Source organism: Microcebus murinus, chromosome 14 (genome assembly GCF_040939455.1).
Source record: "Microcebus murinus isolate Inina chromosome 14, M.murinus_Inina_mat1.0, whole genome shotgun sequence".
Lineage (NCBI taxonomy): Eukaryota > Metazoa > Chordata > Mammalia > Primates > Cheirogaleidae > Microcebus > Microcebus murinus.
Window position 1 is genome coordinate 13984862 of NC_134117.1, and position 20016 is coordinate 14004877.

A 20016-nucleotide genomic window follows, 5' to 3' on the forward strand; every position below is an offset into this window, starting at 1 on the left:
TACAAAAAAAAAATGGTATTTCAGTGTATGTAAATCCAATATTAAGCATGGACTTATGGAGAGCCTAGATGGCCACCTGGTCACTCCTGAGTCCTCAAAGCTTCCATTATTAAAATCTTTGTGCCCGTGACTTATCATGGAGTAGTTAAAATGATACAAATTATTGAAAAAGTTGATGAAATGACTATTCTAAAATTTCTAAAGTAGTTTATAATCAATATTGGTTTGTCAAACCCATAATTCTGGTAAGACAATTGAAAACCTCAGGTGATACATTTCTGGCACGTGCTAGATCATTTGAACACTTACAGATGGATTTCATTCAATTACTAACATCAATGCATATTTTCTGGTTGTATGAAGCTTTCCAATGCAGGGTGGCTGACACAAAAATAGTTGCTAAAAGGTTATTAGAAAATGCTCCCCTTTGGGAATGATAGTGCATCACTGGGGGAAAGGAGAGAGGAGGGAAGGGAGGGAGGATGAGAGAGAGAGAGAATTAGAGAGAGAAAGAGGGAGAGGGAGAAAGAGAATGCTCTCTTTTGGAGCATTCCTGGAGAAATCTCTAGCAGCAGAGATACTCATTTCAATGGACAAGTTATAAAATAGTTAAATAAGGTTTACACACAAAATGGCATTATGCAAAGCTGACTGGATTGCCTTGGTCAAAAGTACTACCAATTAATGACAATCAGATACACTCCCACTGAAAAACATAAACAGACCCCTTATAAAATAGTTGCTGTAAGGCCTATGCCCCTAAAATAGAAGCTCATGTATCTCTTGCTCTTATAAATTCAATACTGCAAGACTTTAATGCATATGACAAAGTATATTTTCACTGGGTAAAAGAAGTACATTGTGACCCACCAACTGATGACAACCAGACTTTTCATGATCTAGCACCTGGAGATTGGGTCTCTGTAAAAAACATCAGAGAAAGACTACCCTTGAATTCTGTTGGATGGGACCACACCAAGTTCATCTCTGCAGCAAAACTTCAGGACCTTGAGCCTGAGCTTTGGATCCACATCTCTCAAATTAAAAGGACTCCTCCAGACTCTAGGGACTGCACATTCATTGGAGACCTCAAGGTAAAACTGACCAAAGAGGTTTCTCCTCAAAAGCAGATGACATCATAGATGTAAAAAGCTACCCCAAGATCACAGATCATTATTTTCTCCTTTGTCATCATGAAACCTTTGCTCCCTTTCCTCTTTTCCCTGTGTCTCTTTTCTGTTTATACATGGCAAGAAAATGCAATAATTATGATTTCATAATTGATAGCTTCCACAGGGGATGTAACTGAATGTTGGATATGTCATGTTAAAGTAAATCCCTACATGATCTTAGAGATTCTCTGGTTCACCTTATAATAAATTTCTCTGATATTCCAAGTGTAATCTCTGGTCTTTTATATACAGTTAGGTTTATAGATTTACATATTCAGATTCCTTGTTTAAATCTAACAGTAGAAAAAACCTATGATGAGGGTTTTGCAGTTAAATTGTGCCAGAAATTAAATAAGAAAACCAAAAGAAAGATAATTCAATAGTTTGTAGACAAATTTGTAACCCTGATCCCTTAATTGTTGAAATCCTTCAATCATGCAAGGATTCAACAATGGAACCTTAAACAAATATTACTAGTGCTTCTCTACTGGTGATCTCTAAATCACAGGTAGAGAACCATCTGCTATGTCCCTCTAGGATATATTTTTATCTGTACAGCATCTAACAACCAACCACATATGTGAGCAACTTCACGTCTCAATAAGTGCAAAATAAGGGGACAATGTGGATTACAGATTCTAACAGTACTGTTGTCACTCTACAACAAATTGGAGACTGAATATTGGTCTACACCTCTTAATTTATACTATGAAATAAAGAGAAATTTGTCAACAGGTGTAAGTACCTCTAAACAGGCATCTTTTGGTGGAATACTCCTTCCCTGGCTTGACATAAATATAAATAAGGTTATAACATCAAAAGGATGCAGAGGGCATTGTATGGGGGAAGGGCACACTTGTAGCTCTGGTGCGGGCAAGGTTCAGGCGTTATAAGTAACTGAAATGTTTGTACCCTCATAGTATTCTGAAAATTTAAAAAATAATTAACATTTAAAAAAGAAATCTGTCTCAAACAGTTACTATAGCTGAATCTATTTCAAAGGCTATAGTTGCCCATTCTTTAAGTTCTCTTGCTAAAGTTGTTTTAGAGAACATAATTGCTTTGGACTATCTGTTGGCTGAGGAGGGGGAAGTATGTACAATTCCTGCTGTGCATGGATGATATGTCTGATACAGCAGAAACACAGTTATCATAAATCAACAAACAAGCTACTTGATTAAAACAAGTAGATTCCTCTTTTGGCTCATTGTTGATATATTTGATTTTGACTGGTTCAATTCATGGAGGCTCCTATTAAGGAGTATACTTCACATTTTTAGTATTATCCTCCTGATAGCCATAGTAATAGTCTCCCTCATATGCCATATCCTCTCAAAAGTTTTAAATAATCATATGTAGCCATCTGTCATATATCCAATGTTCTCACTGTGATTAAACTAATAAAAACAGAAAGAGAATGTAAAGAAACATCCAACTGACTTGATGTTGTGAATTGCGAATTCCATACTGAGACCAAACAAGTCCATTATGATGTGACAGAAAGTAGCATCAGTGTCCAAGATTTTGGTTAATCTCTCAAAATTGAGAGCTGACCAAAAGGAGATAATTAAATTTGGCCTAACTTAGTATGTAAGCAAACTGCAACCTAACTTACAAGTATATTTATGTGACAAATAATTGGGTCTCAGCTAATCACAGGATGCCAACTGATCAAACCATGAACATATAAGGCAAAGTCCTCATTCACACCATATCCAAATAGGGCAAATGCCAAGCTGAAACCAATAAAGTTATTTCTGTACATACCTTCCTTTCTCTGTCTATTAATACTATCAGCACATGTTGCTGGGAGAAGCTCTCTGAACTTCTATTTGTTCAGCGTGCTGCCTGATCCATGAATCATTCTTTGTTAAAATAAACTCTGCTTAATTTAATTTGCCTAATGTTTTGTTTTTAACAAGTTAAACTATTATTCTTGGAATTGGAATGAGTGCTTATTGAAAATAAAGTGTACAACTTACACAATTTGAAACAAACCACCAAATGAAAACTTTTTCTAGTGAATTTGAAAATAGGCTTCCAATTCAATAAGTAAAGTCAATGCACAAAGTCATTGCCCTTAATAATGATAAGAAATGATTTTAGTCTGAATAATACTATATACAAATCATTGGGAATGAAGCAAAAAGTATAAATTATAAAAGTTAAAGAGATACTTTATGAAAATCTAATATAATCTGAAAAGATAAATTATTTTCACAATAACTCAAACTAATATTACTTCCATGGACCCCAAATAAGGTTTTGGTTAATTGATATTTCTCTTGTATATATTTGTCACATTTCCTTTATCAAGGCTGCAAAGAACTTAAAAAAGTTACCTTTTTTCTAAACCTACTAAATAATGTAATCATATTTCAACTAATTTTGGCACTGAGAGTTTAAAGGTAAAGAAAGAAAAAAATAGGGAACATAGGAACTTTGGTGGTAGTTCTTTACATATCCCCAGGTTCAGACAGTTCACATGATATTATTAATACCTATGAAAAAATCTACCTCATGGAAATCAGATACTAAAATTTTTGGCTCACCTCTTCCTGTGGCTCTACTTTAGGAGGAAAAAAAAAATACCAAGGGCAGTAAGCTGCAAAATCTTTTTATTTTATGTTTTTGTCTCCAGATATAAATATTTATCTCAGGCCTACTAATGTAAAAGAGTTGATATTTATTTTCACTCAATAAGACTAAAAGTTGATTAAGTTATAACTATCCCACATATAAAATTTACTGAACCAATTTTTATCTGCTTAGATACTTTGAATATCATCCACCAAATATTTATTTATAAACTACTATACTTTCCTTCATAAAATACATTGCAGTCACCTCCATTCCAAAGACATTAATTTCTTTAGAGAAAATTACATTTACTATCAGGTAATAGATAAAAAATATCCAGATAAAATTTTTATCTTTGTTAATCCTAAAAAATCACAAAAGATACATTTTTATAAATTTCAAATTACTTTGTGACTTTTTCAACCACCACATTTTTCATTAGGAATATATAAACTTTCTTATCATTATTTTTCTGATTCATAGCCTTTTGTTTTCATATAGCATATAAATCTTAGCATTGTTCTACATGATGATTATAGTTCCAAGCATTTGCCAGCTAACTGAAAAATAAATTTACTTGAATTATCAGATAAATAAAATAACCTATAAAAATGACAAGAGAATGGCTACACATGTTGCAATAAGAAACAATAACAGCTTTATGTTGGTCTTTAGAATAACAATGGCAACATTATAGTCCCTATCCAAATAACTCTACTGCTCTACATTAAGAATAATATAGTCATTTATTGATACTGAACAAATACAATAGTTGAAATTATATCTCAATCATACACCAAGCCAAGTTAATCAATGATAGAAGAAAACTGACTGTTAATTCTGAAATATAGTGGGCATTTTTGGCCTAATGAACCAGATACACATTAGTAAATAAACTATGAAGAGTAACCATTGCTCTACTGATCTTCATTCTACCATATTGAGATATAAATTTAAAATGCAAATCTGTAAGAATGAAGCAGATTATTTGACCTATTAGAGCACTCAATATGCAACTTGCAGTAAATATAGCTAAATAAAATAAGGTACCAATGCACATAATTTAGACTAAAATCCCACAGACCTTTCTGTATCTATTAGCATTTGGTTTAGTTTAATCACCAGACATACTGATAAAACTGTCTAAAAGACACATTACATAAAATTCTAAATTACAAATGAGTACCATCTGCTCACTTGTACTATCTCACCCAATGCTTTCCATGTTAACACATCATCATCAAAAACAAAATATAAAGCAAAAGGATATTTTATAAAATGAATACTTGATGGCAATTTATATAATGCAATTTTTGAGATATGTGTATTTTCACTTATATATATGTATTAACACATGTAAATATCTACTATGAACTGAATGTTTGTGTCTCCCAAATTTCATGTTGAAACCTAATCCCCAATATGATCTTATTAAGAGGTATGACTTTTGAGAGGTGATTTTGTCATAATAAGAGAATCCTTATTTATGGGATTACAGCTCTTATAAGGGGCTGAAGAAACCAGAGCTCCCCTTTGCCATGTGAGGAATCAGTGAGAAGATACCAATGAACCAGAAAGCAGGCCCTCACCAGATTCCAAATCTGCTAGCACCTAGATCTTGGACTTCCTACCCTCCAGAACTGTAAGAAATAAATTTCTGTTGTTTATAAGCTATCTAGTTTATGGTATTTTGTTAGAACAGCCTTAAAGGATTAAGACAATGTCTAAACACAAAATAACTCAGGGTTATCTAACAAAGCTTAAAATAAAATCTGATTGCAATTTTTAACTAAGATTCTCCATTTTGGTTCTGTGGTTAACTTTATGTGTCAATTTGACTAGAACACAGGGTGCTCAGGTATTTGGCTATATATTATACTCAGTATGTTTGTGAGGGTGTTTTGGGTAAGATTAACATTTAAGTTGATAGACTGAGTGAAGTGGAATGTTCTCCCCAATGTGAGTGGGCATCATCTCATCCCTTGAGGGTCGGAATAGAATAAAAAGGCAAAGGGTACAGAATTTTCTCTCTTTGCCTGACTGCTGAGCTCAGACATGGGTCTTCTGCCCTTGGACTAGAATTTACTCCAGGGGTGCTCCTGGTTCTCAGGCCTTTGGTATTGGACTAGCATTTATACCACTGGCTTTCCTGTGTCTCCAGTTTGCAGACAACAGATCATGGGACTTTGCAGCCTCCATAATTATGTGAGCCAATTCCTTATAATAAATTTCATTGTAGATAGATAGCTAAGTAGACAGATATATTTCCTACTGGTTCTGTTTCCCTAGAGAATCCTGACATACATATTTTGGTACCATGCAGGGGTGAGGAACCTGTAGCCTTCTGATTTCAGGGTTATTCTTTTTTAAGCACCGAAGGAGGCAAGAAAAGCTTCATCTTTCTCTGCTGCACCCCTGTTAATAAAAGGATTTGTTCTATAAAATTTGATTCAGTCAAAAGGCCATACTTAAGGTGGTCGCAGGTTCCCCACCCCAGGTGGGTTTCTGGAACTGGCTCACTAATCTGATTATATTTAAAGAGGCTAATGATTCTATTTCAAGTAGAAAGAGAGCACTGATAGTCCATAGCATGAACTAGTAGTAGATATGTAAAATATCTGAATCAAATACACCTAATAAACCACTTATAAGATGTGGGTGATTATTATATAATATGATACTTTCAAACATTTTTGGAAAACTAACCAAAATGATGTTGACTATTTCCTCCTATTGGCACTAGATAAAGTGGTGAAAGAAAGGATGAGCTCAAGGATTCAAATCATCAGCTGAACCTCTGTATAGATGATCTGAGGCATCTATGTATTCCTGAAAGAGACCCTCATCTGCTATAGCTGCAGGGCTGAGATTGCTGAAAATCAAACACAGAATATCATACTGCCACTGGCTGAATTACAACACAAGTTGAACTCTCAAGCTCAAAAGACGTCTACTGCTAAGTTAAAATCACTAATTAGGAAAGAATGGGATTCTATAAGTTGAGATAGAGTTGTATAGGAAGTCCCTGTAAAGCTGTTGAAATTAAGCCCCTGAATCTTAATGAGTCTTTGCCAGAGAAAGAGGTTTCCTCGCCTCCAGCAGAAGTGGCCTTTATAGCCCTAGAAGAAATGGCCTCCCCACCCCCAGAGGTAGCACCCTCCTCAGCACCAGTGTCACTGGCCTTTCCACCTCCATATGAGCAGCTCAAACCTGCATTGCCTGAGGAAACTGTAATGGCCTCCTCTGAGGCAGCTGTCATGCAGGATAATGATGGTTCTCCTTAGGACGCACGCTCTCACCCCTCTTTGCTTCTAGACCTATAACCAGACTGAAGTCTCAGCAGGCCTCTAAAAGAGAGGTGCAAAGTATGACCCATGATGAGGTGCATTGTACTCCAAAAGAACTACTTAAATTCTCTAATGTATACAGCGAGAAATCCAGGGAACGTGTGTGGGAATTGATACTAAGTGTGTGAGATAATAAAGGAACTTAAAATTGGACCAGGAAAAAGTTATAAGTTGATATAAGCTCACTAAGCATAAATTCTGCCTTTAATGTTACAGTTTGGGGAGTTAGAGCTCCAACAGTTTGGTTGGTTGGTTGGTTGGTTGGTTGGTTGGTTGGTTGGTTGGTTGGCTGGCTGGCTAAAACATGAACCAAAAAGATGGCCCACAGTGAGTAAATTGTAAAGGCTGGATCTGCCTTGATTTAATGTAGAAGAAGAGATGTAAAGCCTTAGGAGATTGGAATGTTGGAGTGTATTTGTTTTTTAAGACCTACTCACCTTCAGTAAAAGGGTACAGAAGACATATAGTTCATCAATACTGTGAGAAATAAATTTGTGAGGGGAGTCCCGGCATCCTTGAAGAGTCCATGATCACTCTTCTCTGTATACCAGGCTTTACAGTGGGAACCGCAGCTATTGAACTGGGAAACATAATGCAATGGGAATAATTGGATCCCAGAGTGGAGGAAGACAAGGGGCAGCACTCAACTGCCAAAGGCATGGTGGGCATGGTTACTGTGATGGGCAGCAAAGTCAAAGCACCTAAATAGTCTGATTTGCTTAGACCTATGGCATTCACTAGTTTGCTAGTTTGATCATGATGTTTCTAGAAATGAACTATACAAAAGCCTACTAAATAAGCAAAAAAGTTCTAGGTAAAGTAAAGAAGAGTCTAACCTTAATCATAAATACAAAGAGTCACATTCCCTTAATTAATTCCCAGAATTGCACCAGTGTATAGACCCAAAATGCCTTGAATGAAGGAGAGGCTGGGTTCCCTGTAGGAAGGACCTCAGTAAATTACCAAAAATTTATTCTGTTCTTTCTCCCAGTCTTTCCCAAAGGGGTATGCAGCCTTTACCAGAGTAACTGTGCACTGGGAAAAAGGAAATAACCAGTACTGGATGCTTGCTCTGAACTGCCACTAATTCCAGGAAACCCAAAAAATCACTGTGGTCTTCCAGTCAGAGGTTTATGACAGTCAGGTGATCAATGGAGTTTTAGTTCAGGTTCATCTCACAATGGATTCTAAACCCATTCTGTGCTTACTTCTCCAGTTACAGAATGCAAAATTGGACTAGACAGCAGCTGGAAAAAGCTCCACACTGGTTCCCTGACCTGTGAAGTGAGGGCCTTGTGGAAGGGAAAGCCAAGTAGAAGCCACTAGAACCACTTCTACCTAGAAAAATGGTAAACCAAAAGCAATACTGTATTCTTAGGGGGACTGCAAAGATTAGTGCTATAATCAAGGACTTGAAAGACGCAGGAGATTCCCACCACATTCTCATTCAACTTGCCCATTTAGTCTGTGCAGAAGACAAATGGATCTTGGAGAATGACAATTAATTATTGTAAACTTAACCAGGTGACTCCAACTGCAACTGCTGTATCAGATGTGGTTTCATTACTTGGGCAATTAACACATCCCCTTATAACTGGTAAGCAGCTATTGACCTGGTATATGCTTTTCTTCTTGATACCTGTTAGTAAAGACCACCAGAAGCAGTTTGTTTTCAGCTGGCAATTCTATCAATACACCTTCACTGTTCTACCTTAGGGGCCTATCAACTCTCCAGCGCTATGCCATAATTAATTTAGTTATCAAGGATTTGATTGCCTTTCCCTTTCACAAGATATTACACTGATCCATCATATTGATAACATTATACTTAGTGGATCTACTGAGCAAGAAATGGCAACTATTCTAGACTTATTGGTAAGACATTTTTATGGTAAAGGGTGAGAGAATTTCTACTAAAATTCAGGAGCCTTCCACCTCAGTGAAATATTTAGGGGTATAGTGGTGCGAAGCATGTCAAGACATCCCTTCAAAGGTGGTGCATCTGGCCCCTCCTACAACCAAAAATGAGGCACAATACCTAATGTGCCTCTTTGAATGTTGCAGGCAACATAATCCTCATCTGTGTGTTACAGTGGCCTATTCACTCCTAGTGACCCAAAAAGCTGTTAATTTCAAGCAGAGCACAGAATAACAGAAAGCTCTGCAACAGGTCCAGGCTTCTGTGCAAGCTGCTCTACCACTTGGCCCACATGATCCAGCAAATCCAACATTGCTTGAAATATCAGTAGCAGACAGGATGCTGTTTGCAACTTTTGGCAGTACTCCACGGGCAATAGGCCCTTAGGATTTTATAGCAAAATACTGCCATCCTCTGCAGATAATTATACTCTTTTTGAGAAACAGCCTTCTACTGGGTCTTAGTAGAGACTGAAGGTTTAACCATGGGCCACTGAATTACCATAGGAACTAAGCTGCCCATCATGACCTTGGTGTTATCTGACCCACCAAGCCATAAAGTTGGGTGTGCACAGCAGTACTCCACCATAAAATGGAAATGGTATATATGTGATCAGGCCCCAGTAGGCTCTGAAGGCACTAGAAAGTTACATGAAGAAGTAGCACAAATGCCCAGGATACTCACTCCTGTTACCCTGCCCTCTTTCTCTGCATCTATGGCTTCCTGGGGAGTTCCTTAGAAAGAGGAAGAGAAGACACTGGCCTGGTTTACAGATGGTTCTACACAATATGCAGGCACAACCCAAAAGTAGACAGCTGAAGCACTACCGCCCCTTTCTGGGACATCCCTAAAGGACAAGTCATGAAGGAAAATCCTTCCTGTGAGCAGACCTTTGAACAGTACACCTCGTTGTTCACTTTGCTTGAAAGGAGATACGGCCATATATGTCATTACACACAGATTCATGGGCTGTGGCCAATGGTTTGTCTGGATGGTCAGAGATGGAAGAAACATGATTGGAAAATTGATGACAAGAAAATATGTGGAAAAGGTATGTAGACAGACCTCTCTGAATGTCAAAAGAGAGAAGATATTTGTGTCCCATGTAAAGGTACAGCAAAAGGTGACATCAGCAAAGGAGATTTTAATAATCAAGAAAGATGACCAGTTTTGTGAATATCAGTCAGCCTCTTTCCCCAGCCAGCCCTGTCATCATCTAATAAGCACAAGGACAATGTGGCCATGGCAGCAAGCATGGAGGTTATGCATAGGCTCAGTAAAACGTGCTTCTACCCACCAAAGCCAACTTGGCTACAACCACTGCTGAGTGACTAATCTTCCAGTAGCAGAGATTGACACTATGCTCCCAATATGGTACCATTATCCTGGCTGATCAGCCAGCTACCTGGTAGCAGGTTGATTACATTGGATAGCTTCTATCAATGAGGGGCAGCATTTTGTTCTTACTGGAATAGACACTTATTCTGGATAAAGATTTGCCTTCCTTGCATGCAATGCTTCTGCCAAAACTACCATCTGTAGACTTACAAAATGCCTTATCCACCATTGTGGTATTCCACATAGCATTGATTCTGACAAAGGAACTAACTTCACAGCAAGTGAAGTGCAGCAATGGAACCATGCTCTCTGGTTTTATCATATGCCCATAATCCTGAGCCAATTGGTTTGACCAAACAATGGAATGATCTCTTAAAGATTCAGTTTCAGTTTCAGCTATGTGGTAATACCTTGCAGGGTCTGGGAGAAAGTCCTCCAAAAGGATATATGTGCTCTGAACAGCATTCAATATATGGTGTTCTTTCTCTATTAGCCAGTATTTGGGGTCCAGGAATCAAGGGATGGAAATGGAAGTAGCACCACTCACTATTACCCCTAGTCGCCCACTAGCAAAATATTTCTTCCTGTTTCTGTGACCTTATTCTCTACTAGCCTAGATGTTTTAGTTCCAGAGGGAGGAATGCTTTTGCCAGGAAACACAATACTGATTCCACTGAACTGGAAGTTAAGAACTGTCACTCTGCCATTTTGGGCTCCTTATGTCTCTAAATCAACAGGCAAAGAAGGGAGTTACTATGCAGGCTTGGGTGATTGAACCTGACTATTACAGGAAAATTTAACTGCCACTCCATAAGGGAGGTAAGGAACAGCATGTCTGGAATATAAGAGATACCTTAGGGCATCTCTTAGTATTACCATCACCTGTGATTAACTATAACAACCCAATTTAGGAAGGACTACTAATGTTCCAGACCCTTCCAGAATAAAGGTTTGAGTCACCCAACCAGGTAAAGAACCCAAAGCAGCTACTGTGCTTCCTGAAGGTAAAGCAAATTCAGAATTATTCGGTTATGAAAGTAGTTATAAATACTAGCTACAACCACATGATTAGTTACAGAAATGAGGACTGTTATTGTCAGGGGTATTTCCTACTCATTTTCATATGAATACATCTGTGTGTGTGCATATGTGTGTGTGTGTGAGTGTATGTGTGTGTGTGTATGTGAAATACTGTTTTCTTTCCTCTCTTATTCCCTTGTCATGTAACATAAAATGTACTGACATTATATGAGGATTTAAGCACTGTTAATTTTACATCATAGTGTTTAAGTTAGAGGATATCAAGGAGAGGAATAAACATCACTCAGGACTTTACCTACTTTTCTGGGAAAGGAAATGCTGTATTTTCAGTTGTACAGAGGAAAGCTGTATTATGTTAAGGTGGGATTATGACATTGTTATTATCTTTATTTATAGATTAAGTATGATTTATGGAGATATGTATGGGTGCCAAATTGACCAGTAGTGGACTTGTGATGGCTAATTTTATGTGTCAACTTGACTGGGACATGTACTCAATATTCAGCTGAGCATTATTTCTGGGTATATCTGTGAGGGTGTTTCTATATGAAATCAGTATTTGAATTGATAAACTGAGTAGAGCAGAATGATCTCCCCATTGTGGGTGGGCATCAGCCAATCTATTGAAGGACTGAAAGAACAAAAAAAGCAGAAGAATGAATAATTTCCTCTCTCTGCCTGACTGCTTGAGCTGAGACATCAGTCTTTTCTTGCTCTTGCACTGGAACTTATACTATCTGTGCTCCTGGTTCTTAGCTCTCCATACTTGGAGTGGAATTTACATATATAGCTAGCTTTCCTGGGTCTGTAGTTTGCAGATGGCAGATCATGGGACTTTTCAGCCTTCATAGTCACATGAGCCCATTCCTTATAATAAATTTCATGTATACACACACACATATACACATACACACACATACATACACAGCCTACTGGTTCTGCTTCTCTGAAGAATCCTAATAAAAGTCCTGATTCCCATGTCTTATTTTATTTATTTAACTCCCATTGCCACTAAATAATTCCCATTAAATGAATATTAATGCAAATATTAAAATGTAATTACATTTTCAAAGCATAGTCATGTTATATAAATGTTAAAATTGTTATAAAATTGAAGTATATCTTGTTATTAGAGCAACTTATATCACTGGAAAGTATAAACTAACAGAATATGTATGAAAGCAAGATGGTTCCATCTAATTAGTCAATAACTGTAAATTTTCCTCCATTTTAAGTTTTGAATATTATTTAGATTAGAATCACAAAATTTAAATATTTTGAAATATTGTTTAGTGGAGAAAGATTTTAGATGATATAATCAAAATTTGTACTTAGTTTCAAATTCTCTTTTCTTTACCTTCTACCTCTGCCTGCTATCTTAAAAAACAAGTAATTTTATTATTAATAAAAATTCATAAAAAGAAAAATTAATATAAATTATATTGAGTTAAAAATCTATATGCAACTATATGCACATTTAGTTTATTTAACCTATAACTCCATAAGAGAATCTTTAATCCTATTAACTACTTAAAAATTTTTTCATTTAAATTTGTTGACATCTAAAAAACATGGAATGTCTTGGTGCCACTCATTTAAAATCTTAATTTTTGATGCTCTTAATTCATTTTCATCTACCATAAATATTAATTTAACAATTTTTCAATAGTCCTTCTTCATCTAAAGTACTATTGACATTTTGAACCAGATAATTATGTGTTGTAAAAAGGCTGTTCCATGCATTGTAGAATGTTTAGCAGTATCCGTGGCCTCTACTAACTAGAAACCAACAGCAGCCCCATAGTTGTGACAGACAAAAATATCTCCACACTTTGCCAAATATCCCCTGTGGGACAAAACTGTTTCCAGTTTAGAGTCACTAATATAAAGACAGTTAAAACGGAAACCACTACTAATCTCAGGTTAAACTTACATACACAGTATGTAAATAAAACACTAGACCATATCACCATTAATGCACGTGTAACTGGAATCCAGTGGAAATTATTCCAATACCTATCTATATAATCCTACTGCTATCACTACTAAAGACAATGTTTATACCTATAGTCTTTTTTTAAATCAGTTCTGGAAAGATTTTTCTAGTCTCATTCATGAAAAGAAGTAAAAGTTACTGGATTCAAAATGGAATATAAACTGACAAATTCAAGCAAAAGCTACAGTCTGACGTTAAAATTTACCAAGAAGTGAATGATTCCCTACATATTTTCTAAATGTCTTAATGTGTAAAGTACTTTTTTATACAGTGCTGTTAAACAATAAGCTAATGCTATAAAGCAGCAGTGCCAACTACATCACCATTTACCCATAAATACTAACCATACTGCAGTTACTGTTTGCCGAAATGCATTTCTTGTCATCACACCACTGGCACCCATTTGTGTTGGCAGTACAGCTGGCACAATCTGCATATCTGTAACATCTGTCATCAGTAGCAGCTATAATACAAATGGGAGATAGAATATACCAGGAATAAAAAATGTAACACTTCTTAATTCACACCTTTATAAATATCTATTTAAGAACCACTAAAAAATTTTTTAAGCAAAAAATAAAATTACCTTCCATATCAAAATAAGTTCTCCAATATAAAGTCAACTTTGTAGTTTAATTGTGTTTACAGGATTTTAGATATCTTTTACCCCTGTCTTCATTATTCAATCCACAAATATCCTATAGCCATTTTAAATTTACACATTTAGCGAGGGGAAAAAGACTTATACATACTTTACTGAGCAAAATATACTACTCTACATCCCAAAGAAAACATCATAGAGCTAATTGTTTATCACTCTTTATGAAGCTATTTAGAGACATGTGAGTTAATATATAAAAACAAAACCTGAAAATACATTTATTAATTGTAGCATCAAAAATATATGAAAATCTTCACCCATTTAAAGAAAAGTTAATAACTTTTATCCAAATCATAAATTAATTAATTATTAACTGTAATTTTTCAGAGGTTTGATTTCTTTATTCACCATTCTATAAAGAATATAAAATTAGAACATTGGTTATCAAATTCTAGAAGATTTTTTAACTTTATGGTATGGCTTGGCAATAATTCAGGAAGAAAAAATAACAAATGCAAAATAAATTATCTCGTTTTATTTCTTTGAAGTATAAAATATTTCTTGGAACTGATGTATTTGAAAGTATTTTTGACTTATAAAATAATTCATATATATGACCAAGTTACATATAAAATATTTATATATAGCATGTATAGATTTCAAAAATAAAACTAAAAATAGTTAATGAAGATATTAAATTTTTAATAATTTATAAGTTTTAACATTAGAATTCCTAATTATAGTATTATAAATTTTTCATTTCTGAAGCTACTAAGGTAATTCTTATAAGTAGAAGATATTTTTATTTCTGTAATAGAGAAATTTTGCCACCCAAAAGAGGGAAAAGTAAAAAACCTTACCTATTTGAGGAGGGCACTTTGCTCTAAGAATATTATTAGTATTCCCTGATTCCCAAGATTCACAGTGATTTTTATTCCAAACACATTTTATCCCTGGACCAGCATTTTTACAAAGTTCTTCATCTCTGAATGCTTTGCAATTTGGAGGCTTGTATACAAGTATATCATTAAGGAGGACACTAGAAAATCCCCCAAATATATACATGGACCTGTGAAAAACAAAACAAGAATCTTAAAGAAACAATATTAAAAGTCTCTGTGCAATGAATTAATTTTTAAAATAAATATAAATTTAAGTATATATTTTATATTATTTTAAAATACATATCACTACTGTTATTTAAAATCATATTTCTAACATACAATATGATGTGAAAACATCAAATGAATTGTTATAAGATTTATAAGAGACTTTGTAGATAAAATGTGAAATATTCTTTAAATCTTCGTGCATTAAGAAAACATTGAGTCTTCAAAACCCCTATTTTAGTGCTAATGTAAGAAAGGAAAAGGAACAAGGATTACATACAACATTCCCTTGATTAGAAAAATAACTACTGTTTTAATAAGGTAGGAAACAACGTTTTAAAAAATAGATAACAGCTACACATAGATAATACGATATATTTTAGAAATGCTATCTAGAATTATAATTTTTTAATATAGACATAGAATTTAAAAATTAGACACAGAAGTCTTACTGTATTTTACTCTTTTAAGAGAATAAGACCAAGAGTAAAACAATCAAAAAGATTTTCAAAATTTCAATTTGAAAGAGAAGCCTTAGACAATACTAAATTAATGCTAACCAGTGCTAAAGAAGTTTGAGACACCTTCAGAACAGCATAATTTTTGTTTCTAGAAATATTATTAATATAATAAGTGGAAAAGGTCAGAAAAATGCCTCAAGAATGTCTTTTATCATTTAAAAAAGTAAAATGAAACTCAACCAAATAGAGGTTTTATGTTTCACATTAAACGTTATTTATTATATTTTAACAGCCAATTGACATGTGTTACACAGTTTCATTGCAGTTAAAACATTTTGTGATAATAGTAGAAAAATTTTACATAATTAGGATAAGGTGTTAAAAGATCATTCTGCATTACAAATTTTAAGTAAATAAATTAGCTAGCATATTATTTATTGTCACTTGCGTCCAAATTGCTAAATTTTTGCTATAGAAATAGAAAAACTATATTAACTTAAAGGGGGAAGGTAACTTAATGATCAAGTCCAATTTCCCAATGGATATAAGAATATTAAAGTCCAGAGAGATTAAGAGACTTGTCAAAAATCACACATTTAGTTAATGACAAAACCAAAATGAGAACCTAATTCTTCCTACTTTCCTTGTTCTCCTTGATAGAAATACGGAGCTATCCTATCATTTCAACTTGATATTTTTAAAAGAAGAGTCATTCCTTGTCTGAATTCTGGAAGGAGAAAGAAGGCAGTATTACTTAAAAGGGTATCTGAAGTTTTTATCTCTCCGCACATTTTCTTTGACTACACCCTACCTCTATGAAACAAAAAAGAATGAAGAATATGACTAATGAACCACAGCATGGATAATATATAAAATCCAATGCTATTAAGTACCAATGACAATTTTCAAAAACAATACCAGACTATGAGGATATTATAATTGATCCTTTAAAAATTGTAAATGTACTTCTTTTACCCATTAATGACTACTGCAGAATGTCCAAATCTGTTGACATCTCTATGAAGATTTGGTTTTGGTAATATTTTCCATTCATCACAAGCTAGAAAAAAGAAAACAGAAAAACAATAAATGAAATGAAATAAAAGAATAAACTAAGATAAAAAATATAAAATAATAATTGGTCAAATTAAAGATATACTACTTAAAATCAGGAAGCAAAAAAAATGCCTTTCATAAATTTTCCATGACCTATAACAGTATCATTATTCAACTAGCATTATTCCTTAAATAAAAATAACTCTTGCTTAAAATTCTTACAAATAATTTTAAACGTATGAGAATAAAGGGAAAAAGTGGAATGAAATTAGGTGTACTTATATTGGAAGATAATTTCAATGACAGATCTTTTTATTAAATATACCAAGGTTCAAATAGTAAAACGCATGACTGTCAATATAGGGCACACCTAATGAAAAGTTAGATACTAAATCAAATGTTACATGTATGCATTCAAAAGTAAATGGTATATAGACTATTCACTGAAAGAATGCCTGAAAATGAAATCATCAGAATAAAACATTTAAATCACATTAATTATTTGATATTTCAAAAGAAACCTTTTTTTACATAGAGAAGAATGGTTTCAATTGCAAAACCAACATAAAAAGTGAAAAACATAATCCATGAGCTATATAAAAACTATAGAAAGGAAAATGGTTAGGAAAAGGTATATCATTTCAATATAACCCTAAAATTGACATATATATTAGCATAGATTTTGAGATTTCAAATAATTTGGCAATAAGGGATTAGGGACACTCACAGGACAGTGTTTTAGATTTCATCTTTTTAGACATGTCATACCAAAAGGTAAGCCTTGGTATTTAATAAAGTTCATAGGTATAACAAGATTTTTAAAAACAAATCAATTATTTTAGGTAGTATAGAAGCCCTAATGGAACAAGAAAATAAACTTAAATAAAGTTAATTATAAAAGTTGAAGTTATATGAATTGTTTTCCTTTGCAAGTAATCATGTCTATAACACTAATAAGAAGAAAAATTTGGTTTTACTTCAATATTCTTCCTAGTGAAGATCAAAGGAATTATAAAAACCAAAATCATAGTTTAGAAAATGAAGCTGAAAGACTTAGAATAAAAAATACATCTTGACTTGTATTTCCCAAAGTATATTCCAAGGAATGCAAATCCCTCCCCAAAAAGGTATTCCTTAGTGTGGATAATCTCTCTCTTTAGTTCACAACGTATATTTGCCTATTATTAAATAATCTCAAAAAGAGAGAATACAAAGGTACAGAAACCTAACTTAACTTTATTTAACCCAGTGTTTTCCCAATGTTTTGTCCAAAGAAGCACTTTTTACATAATACACATTAGCATCCCAATAATCAATACTCTGAAGATCACATTTTAGGAAATATTATTACAGAGGAGTATGCATGAAGATTAATAGTCTGCCAATCTTACATGTTAGAGATAATTTAAGAAATAAGTATTACATGTGCATAGTGCTTTCATCTACTTAACTTAAAATGGTCTTCATAAGAGTCCAGTGAAGTTGATTGAGCAGGTATTACCCTATGTTAGAAGTCAAAAATTAGACCTACAGGAAGTTAAACAATTTGTGTAAGGTCCAAAAGCAGTTTGCATTCACATGGAATAAAAAATAATACACCTTCCCAATTGTGCCTGAGAATGATATTAACTATCCCTTCTTTTGTCATAGCATAGTCAAAATATATTTGATCTGGTTGGATATCATGTGTTATATCACTGTTCCACTACATTAAGAACATCATGCCAATAGGGCCAAATGAGAAAGAATAATTAATGTAATGGATTGCTTGAAAAGACAAATATGGTTCAAAGGGTGGAAGATAAAATATATAAAAATCCAGAGGCCTTCCATATCAGTTGGAGATTCAGTGGTCAAGAACATTCTAAGACATCTTCTGAATTAAAAGATCAGGTATTGCATCTTATAAATACCATTACAAAGAAAAAAGCATATTATCTGTTAGGCTTCTTTGTGTTCTGAAGACAGCATATTCCATTCCTAGGAATACTGTTTCAGCCCATATTCTGGAATACATCAAAGGCTGCCCATTCTTTCCAGCCAGGGCAGGAAATAGCTCTGCTGTAGGTCAAGTCTATACTGCAAGCATCCCTATAGCTAGGGCCATATGACTCGGTAGGCACTATAGTTATGGGCGGTGTCACTGTTGTAAAAAGTACCATGTGGAATTTATGGCAAGCCACCATGAAAGAATCACAATGCAGGCTCCACATACATGACAAGGGCCATATCATCTGCAGTGGAAAATTATACGCCTCTACTCCTGCTATGCCACTGGGTTGTGGTAAAGATAGAATACCTGACCATGAGTAATCAAGTAACCATATGGTGAGAGTTTTCTATCATGAGCTGACTCTGTCACCAGTAATTCTAACAATATATGATGAAAGTGGTATTCAAGATCAAGCATGAGCAAGACCACAGAGCACAAGCAATCTGCATAAGCAAGTAGCTCAGATCCCCATGTCATCCACCACTGTTGTACAAACACCCACCCATATCTTACAGTTATGGTCAAATAGGGAATTCTGTATGCCTAGATAATAAGATGAAGAAAATGCAGACATGTCAGATTGATATGCAGGCACAAATCAAGTGCTTTAAAGATCAATACTAAATTAATATAATTTGTTTACATATAGTCCATTCCCATTCTTACATTATAAAGTCTCCTACATTATTAATCATTCCAACTTCAATTTATAATTATATTTCTTGCCAAGAAGAAAACATATTTCTGGAGCACTTAGGTCAATATCACTTCATAAATAGTTCAAGACTACACAAATTAAAGCAAATTCCACAGTTATTGACATCATAAAATAACATAAATACAATTCCATACTAGTAGAAAAGCCATATGGGAATGAAGACCAAAGTAAAATATGCTCTCTGGAATACAATTTTTTTTAAACCCTGTGCTACTAGGCACTAAATATTAATTTATAAACCATACATTCAATACACATAAGATTAAAACATTACAGTTACTATTCCTTCAAATCCAAATTCTGTCAAACAATACTGTGCCGTCAGAACTATGCACCCATGCGGGGCCACATAATTACATTAAGAACTAAGGTGAAATTCAGAGACAGATTTATTTTATCAATCATACACAAATAAAAATATACATCTGTAATACTTTTAAAACACTTTAAAAATTCTTCTAATATTCCACTTAAAATGCCAGTTCATAATTCAGTCTTAATTGGATACTTGAAATATAACAGCATGAACACATAAGTTGTATATACAAGGCTCAAAAGAAGACAGATGTAAAGAAAAACTTCTATTAACATTTCAACACTTTTGCAATAGAACACCAAATTTCTTGATATTACCAAAAATCTTTTCCACCTGCCCCTTAAGTGATGGCACTTCACTGGGGTTTTGT

The 20016-nt window shown here is 34.2% G+C and overlaps 1 protein-coding gene across 2 annotated transcripts in view; it reads right to left on the reverse strand.

The window, feature by feature from the left end:
• ATRNL1 (attractin like 1) overlaps positions 1-20016 on the reverse strand; it is a 615535-nt gene that overhangs the window by 449383 nt on the left and 146136 nt on the right. For both annotated transcript variants that reach the window (XM_012772753.2, XM_012772758.3), the window contains exons 11-13: positions 16539-16623; positions 14854-15062; positions 13737-13855 (exon numbers count right to left, since the gene is read on the reverse strand). In XM_012772753.2, the coding sequence (XP_012628207.1) occupies positions 13737-13855; positions 14854-15062; positions 16539-16623 (413 nt within the window). The remainder of the gene's footprint in view (positions 1-13736; positions 13856-14853; positions 15063-16538; positions 16624-20016) is intronic.